Below are 7,500 nucleotides of genomic sequence, written 5' to 3'. Positions count from 1 at the left end.
CAATTGCGCAACACCACACGTGGCCTCGGTCCAAGTGTCCCTTTGCGCCTCCCTCTGAAGTCTCGAACGATCTCTGCTCTGTGAAACCCACTACGTCAGATACACTTCTACTCCTGATTACAGAGAGAAGGACCGCTCCAGACGGGTAAGAATTATGTTTTCCTCCACTTATCAAAGTTGATCCACGGTTGTCTGTGTGTAATCTGCAGCCCGGGAGGGTGCAGCAGGGGCGGGGCGCACCAGTAAACATGTTTTGGTAACTGCGCGAAACAAAGTGTTTTGTTTTAGGGCTGTTGCTCGGCGCCATTATGTTTTTTCTACTTGGTAGGCTACTTATCTGACCTCATATGTGACGGTTACATTTGAACGATAAAACCACTGCTGCGCTACTATGATAGTGATGAGGGCCGTAAACTGAATACAGTAACATAAGTAACTTACAGTAGAATATCATTCAAACAGAACATAATTAACTTACAGTAGCATATCATTCAAACAGAACATAATTAACTTACAGTAGAATATCATTCAAACAGAACATAATTAACTTACAGTAGGATATCATTCAAACATAACATAATTAACTTACAGTAGCATATCATTCAAACAGAACATAATTAACTTACAGTAGCATATCATTCAAACAGAAGATAAATAACTTACAGTAGCATATCATTCAAACAGATGGTGTATTAATTAATGCTGTTGTTGACACTGACAGGCAAAACTTGCATAGATACAATAACAGCTGCTGTGCTTATAGATGCTAGCCTATGCACCAGACAGACTACAGATACCATAACAGCCGCTGTGCTTATAGATGCTAGCCTATGCACCAGTAATTTTCATTGTTATATGTCAGTATGTGAATCACACTGTGTTGTGTGTCTGGGCCCAGCATGTTGGTGGTTTCAATGGAATTAAATGTATGTTCAATATGCATGGTAACTTCTGTAAACATTGGCATGCACCATTCAGACTGTACCTATAAAGATCAGAAAGCCCAGTGCTGTTTACCATTGTCCCCATGTTGGTCATGCAGAGTGACACCAAGATGAAGGAAATGTCCTCCGTGATCGACAGCGAGGTGTTCCTGGCCTTCTCTACCTATGCCACTGTCGTCGTCCTCAAGATGATGCTGATGTCTCCCATGACGGCGTACTTCCGCTTCACCAGAAAGGTATGGGGGATGTGGTAATTGTAGTCAGATGAACATAAATGAAGTTACTGACATGTAAGTACTGTGTGCCTAAACCTGGGGACCTTTAGCATCCTCTCTCATAATAATGTCTCATAGATCTATGCAGCAAAGTTATATTTTAGGAACTTGAATGTTGACAAGGTAAACCTTTGTTATAATAGGTTGGGATATGTGACCTGTAAGTGAACTCTGTGATGTAAACGTGTCTCTCCCTCCACAGTGTTATATAACCTGTATGATGTAAACGTGTCTCTCCCTCCACAGTGTTATATAGCCTGTATGATGTAAACGTGCCTCTCCCTCCACAGTGTTATATAGCCTGTATGATGTAAACCTGTCTCTCCCTCCACAGTGTTATATAACCTGTATGATGTAAACCTGTCTCTCCCTCCACAGCGTTATATAACCTGTATGATGTGAACGTGTCTCTCCCTCCACAGTGTTATATAACCTGTATGATGTAAACATGTCTCTCCCTCCACAGTGTTATATAGCCTGTATGATGTAAACGTGTCTCTCCCTCCACAGTGTTATATAGCCTGTGTGATGTAAACGTGTCTCTCCCTCCACAGTGTTATATAACCTGTATGATGTAAACGTGTCTCTCCCTCCACAGTGTTATATAGCCTGTATGATGTGAACGTGTCTCTCCCTCCACAGTGTTATATAACCTGTATGATGTAAACGTGTCTCTCCCTCCACAGTGTTATATAACCTGTATGATGTAAACGTGTCTCTCCCTCCACAGTGTTATATAGCCTGTATGATGTGAACGTGTCTCTCCCTCCACAGTGTTATATAACCTGTATGATGTAAACGTGTCTCTCCCTCCACAGTGTTATATAACCTGTATGATGTGAACGTGTCTCTCCCTCCACAGTGTTATATAGCCTGTATGATGTAAACGTGTCTCTCCCTCCACAGTGTTATATAACCTGTATGATGTAAACGTGTCTCTCCCTCCACAGTGTTATATAGCCTGTATGATGTGAACGTGTCTCTCCCTCCACAGTGTTATATAACCTGTATGATGTAAACGTGTCTCTCCCTCCACAGTGTTATATAGCCTGTATGATGTAAACGTGTCTCTCCCTCCACAGTGTTATATAGCCTGTATGATGTAAACGTGTCTCTCCCTCCACAGTGTTATATAACCTGTATGATGTAAACGTGTCTCTCCTTCCGCAGTGTTTTGCCAACATGGAAGACACAGGGATGGCTAAGACTCCAGAGGAGAAGAAGAAGATGCTGAGAGTTGACCCGGATGTGGAACGTGTGAGAAGGTAGGCCCACCCTAGACTTATAGAGGCCCACCCTAGACTTATAGAGGCCCACCCTAGACTTACAGAGACCCCCTTGACTTACAGAGGCCCCCTAGACTTATAGAGGCCCCCCTAGACTTATAGAGTCCCCCCTAGACTTACAGAGACCCCTAGACTTACAGAGACCCCTAGACTTACAGAGACCCCTAGACTTATAGAGGCCCCCCTAGACTTATAGAGGCCCCCTAGACTTATAGAGGCCCCCCCTAGACTTATAGAGGCCCCCCTAGACTTATAGAGGCCCCCCTAGACTTATAGAGGCCAGCCTAGACTTATAGAGGCCCACCCTAGACTTATAGAGGCCCACCCTAGACTTACAGTTATTAAATACTTTCATTCTATTCTATTATTTTTTGTGACAACTATTTTTCAGAGGGGGGGTTACAGGTACAAAAACAATCAAATATATGCATACAAAGATAACCCCGACCTTTCCCCCCCCTCAGTCCCAATCCACCCTCCCACCCAGAAACCATGAGTGAGGTGGTTGCCATTTTAGAGCCATCTGCCTGCCAACAGTTATATTCTCGGATTAACTGAGAGATTCAAGGGTCTGTCATCGTTAAGTAACATAATAGATGCAAAGCACTGAATATTTAAATTCATGCTTTTCAAAATTAATTTTGTAACTTTGCCCCGGAAGCATTTAACTGCAGGGCACTCCCACATCATATGAAGGAATGTGTCTACCTGATTTAGGGCACACAGTGAACAGTTGGGAGTTGGGGCCAATTTCATGATAAAACATTTCCTTGGTGTTAAATACTATCTGTGAACAAATGTAACATGTATAAATTGATGGTTTTGGATTACGGGATGCCAAGGTCATATTTTCCAATATTCTGTTCCAGTTAAAGGGTTGTTCAGTTTATATTAGATCTGTTGGCCATACTTTTTTAATGGCTAACTAAGAATATGATCTTTAAAAAAAAGTTGTTCAAAAGAGATGAGTCCTTTACGAAGCCCAGATAATGTATTTATGAATCCCATCATTGGATGGTTCGGTAGTTGGGTTTCCAAAGGGACTCCATAGGCCAGTATGTCTGACCTAAATTGTAAATATAGAAAAAGGTAATGTGTATGTTTCTTTCAAAATCTCGGAATGTTCTCAAAACCATTAGTGTCCATGATATCGCCAAGGGTACGGATTCCACATTGGGACCATTGGGGGGATGCAAAAAGCCGCCCTCCAGATCGCAAGGCATCATCGTGAAATATTGAAGTATGGGCACGACATTTGGTTTCCCAAATAAATTGTTTTTCAGTTTTGCACCAAATAGAAATTGTGTGAGCAGTAATAGGACCAAAGCGTAGCTGACATTGTTTAAGGGATATATCAGTGGAGACCACCTCTTCCAGGGCAATAGGAGACACCATATTACATTGTTTAAGGGATATATCAGTGGAGACCACCTCTTCCAGGGCAATAGGAGACACCATATTACATTGTTTAAGGGACATATCAGTGGAGACCACCTCTTCCAGGGCAATAGGAGACACCATATTACATTGTTTAAGGGACATATCAGTGGAGACCACCTCTTCCAGGGCAATAGGAGACACCATATTACATTGTTTAAGGGACATATCAGTGGAGACCACCTCTTCCAGGGCAATAGGAGACACCATATTACATTGTTTAAGGGACATATCAGTGGAGACCACCTCTTCCAGGGCAATAGGAGACACCATATTACATTGTTTAAGGGATATATCAGTGGAGACCACCTCTTCCAGGGCAATAGGAGACACCATATTACATTGTTTAAGGGACATATCAGTGGAGACCACCTCTTCCAGGGCAATAGGAGACACCATATTACATTGTTTAAGGGATATATCAGTGGAGACCACCTCTTCCAGGGCAATAGGAGAGACACCATATTACATTGTTTAAGGGATATATCAGTGGAGACCACCTCTTCCAGGGCAATAGGAGACACCATATTACATTGTTTAAGGGACATATCAGTGGAGACCACCTCTTCCAGGGCAATAGGAGACACCATATTACATTGTTTAAGGGACATATCAGTGGAGACCACCTCTTCCAGGGCAGTAGGAGACACCATATTATATTGTTTAAGGGATATATCAGTGGAGACCACCTCTTCCAGGGCAGTAGGAGACACCATATTACATTGTTTAAGGGACATATCAGTGGAGACCACCTCTTCCAGGGCAATAGGAGACACCATATTACATTGTTTAAGGGACATATCAGTGGAGACCACCTCTTCCAGGGCAATAGGAGACACCATATTACATTGTTTAAGGGACATATCAGTGGAGACCACCTCTTCCAGGGCAATAGGAGACACCATATTACATTGTTTAAGGGACATATCAGTGGAGACCACCTCTTCCAGGGCAATAGGAGACACCATATTACATTGTTTAAGGGACATATCAGTGGAGACCACCTCTTCCAGGGCAATAGGAGACACCATATTACATTGTTTAAGGGACATATCAGTGGAGACCACCTCTTCCAGGGCAATAGGAGACGCCATATTACATTGTTTAAGGGACATATCAGTGGAGACCACCTCTTCCAGGGCAATAGGAGACACCATATTACATTGTTTAAGGGACATATCAGTGGAGACCACCTCTTCCAGGGCAATAGGAGAGACACCATATTACATTGTTTAAGGGATATATCAGTGGAGACCACCTCTTCCAGGGCAATAGGAGACACCATATTACATTGTTTAAGGGACATATCAGTGGAGACCACCTCTTCCAGGGCAATAGGAGACACCATATTACATTGTTTAAGGGACATATCAGTGGAGACCACCTCTTCCAGGGCAATAGGAGACACCATATTACATTGTTTAAGGGACATATCAGTGGAGACCACCTCTTCCAGGGCAATAGGAGACACCATATTACATTGTTTAAGGGACATATCAGTGGAGACCACCTCTTCCAGGGCAATAGGAGACACCATATTACATTGTTTAAGGGATATATCAGTGGAGACCACCTCTTCCAGGGCAATAGGAGAGACACCATATTACATTGTTTAAGGGATATATCAGTGGAGACCACCTCTTCCAGGGCAATAGGAGACACCATATTACATTGTTTAAGGGACATATCAGTGGAGACCACCTCTTCCAGGGCAATAGGAGACACCATATTACATTGTTTAAGGGACATATCAGTGGAGACCACCTCTTCCAGGGCAGTAGGAGACACCATATTATATTGTTTAAGGGATATATCAGTGGAGACCACCTCTTCCAGGGCAGTAGGAGACACCATATTACATTGTTTAAGGGACATATTAGTGGAGACCACCTCTTCCAGGGCAATAGGAGACACCATATTACATTGTTTAAGGGACATATCAGTGGAGACCACCTCTTCCAGGGCAATAGGAGACACCATATTACATTGTTTAAGGGACATATCAGTGGAGACCACCTCTTCCAGGGCAATAGGAGACACCATATTACATTGTTTAAGGGACATATCAGTGGAGACCACCTCTTCCAGGGCAATAGGAGACACCATATTACATTGTTTAAGGGACATATCAGTGAAGACCACCTCTATTTCTCTCTATACTCAGACGGGGGGTGGAAGAATCATGTCTAAACCAGTTTAGGATGGGGCGAAATGCTAGTGCCTAGAAATACCATTTAAAGTTTGATAAGGATAGTTCTCATACAGCTTTCCCTCTTTGTAAATGTATTAATTTTTATCCGGGATCGTTTACCTTGCCATATACTGTAAATGTTTTAACCGCACTATGAATTTTATCCCGATAGCCAAAAAGGGGAGACATGGGAAGCATTGAACTACAGAAATTCAGCCGTGGCAATATATACATTTTGACAATAAATATTCTGCCGGTTAAAGCATCTGGGATATTGTTCAATCTACTGAGGTCAGATTGAATTTATTTGAGCATTCTGTTAAAGTTTCTGGCAATGGTTTTGTCTAAGAAAGGAAATATATCTATTCCCAAATATTTAAAACGGGAAGCGGTTGGGATTCTATAAGTAGAGTTGGAGTCTTGGGAGGCAGTAAGGCTGATTTAGTTACATTCATTTTATAACTTGAGATGAAGCTGAATGTATCTATGATCTTTAACGTGATTATTCTATCCTGTCATATTCTAGTCATTGTTAGTACTTCGGACAGCAAGTTTTTCCTAGTAGTATTCTTCTTACGGTCTCTTCTCACATTCCCCAGATGCCACCAGAACGACCTGGAGAACATAATTCCGTTCGTAGTGATTGGCCTGCTGTATACCCTGACGGGGCCAGACCTCTCCACTGCTCTGCTCCACTTCCGGGTGTTTGTTGGTTCCAGGCTCTGCCACACCGTGGCCTACGTCGTCCCCCTGCCTCAGCCCAGCAGAGCTCTGGCTTGGATGGTTGGCATGGGCGCTACCTTCTCCATGGCATACAGGGTGCTAAGCACAGCCCACCTCTGAAGAGGCGATCAATCAATTAATCCAGATTGATTGATTAAACGTTTTCAGATTGCCTAAAATAGTCTTCGGGACTCTCCACACATTTAGCAGATGTGGGTCAAATAGGCTACATAATGTTAAATACTCGACAGTGCTTGATTGAACATGGAGATTGCACTTCTGGGACTATTCTATTGGTTCGGTTGTATCACTAGACTAACTTGACATTCCCTGCACGTTTTGTTTTGAACTCAGCACTGAATTGTATCTGTGCAAAAAATTATAATATCAGCAAAATTCATTAAACTAAAATTAGAGCTCGATTCAATCCGTTTCACGGAAGTTCAGTGCTACAGCGCAATAGTAATTGAATGGCAATGTTCCCGTGGCTACTGCATTCACGGTAAACGCTGCATATATCTTCTCTATCGGAAAATTACCTTTAAATTTCAAGCACGCTACAGCGCTGAACTTCGGCGATACGGATTGAATGGAGCCCTAAACTAAATAATGTGCAGCTCAGTATCTGATGGTGCATGTGTCTG

At 42.7% G+C, this 7,500-nt stretch overlaps 1 protein-coding gene across 1 annotated transcript; it reads left to right on the top strand.

Moving 5' to 3' along the window:
* Positions 1-38: 38 nt before the first annotated feature.
* On the top strand, positions 39-7,494 carry LOC311123354 (microsomal glutathione S-transferase 1-like). Its single transcript, XM_084197624.1, has 4 exons — positions 39-145; positions 1,043-1,180; positions 2,390-2,484; positions 6,733-7,494. Exons 2-4 carry the CDS (start codon positions 1,055-1,057, stop codon positions 6,974-6,976), a joined length of 465 nt encoding a protein of 154 aa, XP_084053750.1. The 5' UTR covers positions 39-145; positions 1,043-1,054; the 3' UTR covers positions 6,977-7,494.
* Positions 7,495-7,500: the final 6 nt, after the last annotated feature.

The sequence above is a fragment of the Coregonus lavaretus genome, assembly GCF_964263955.1.
Source record: "Coregonus lavaretus genome assembly, contig: HAP1_SCAFFOLD_8933, whole genome shotgun sequence".
NCBI classification, from domain to species: domain Eukaryota; kingdom Metazoa; phylum Chordata; class Actinopteri; order Salmoniformes; family Salmonidae; genus Coregonus; species Coregonus lavaretus.
Note: the sequence above shows the minus strand (reverse complement) of the source record. Positions and strands in the feature narration are given on the sequence as shown.

What these genes read in the sequence shown, in the direction of transcription:
- LOC311123354 (XM_084197624.1), top strand. Translation starts at nt 1,055, where the DNA reads ATGAAGGAAATGTCCTCCGTGATCGACAGCGAGGTGTTCCTGGCCTTC. An exon ending in ACTTCCGCTTCACCAGAAAG is followed by an intron (nt 1,181 to 2,389) that starts GTATGGGGGATG and finishes CTCCTTCCGCAG; the next exon opens with TGTTTTGCCAACATGGAAGA. An exon ending in GATGTGGAACGTGTGAGAAG is followed by an intron (nt 2,485 to 6,732) that starts GTAGGCCCACCC and finishes CACATTCCCCAG; the next exon opens with ATGCCACCAGAACGACCTGG.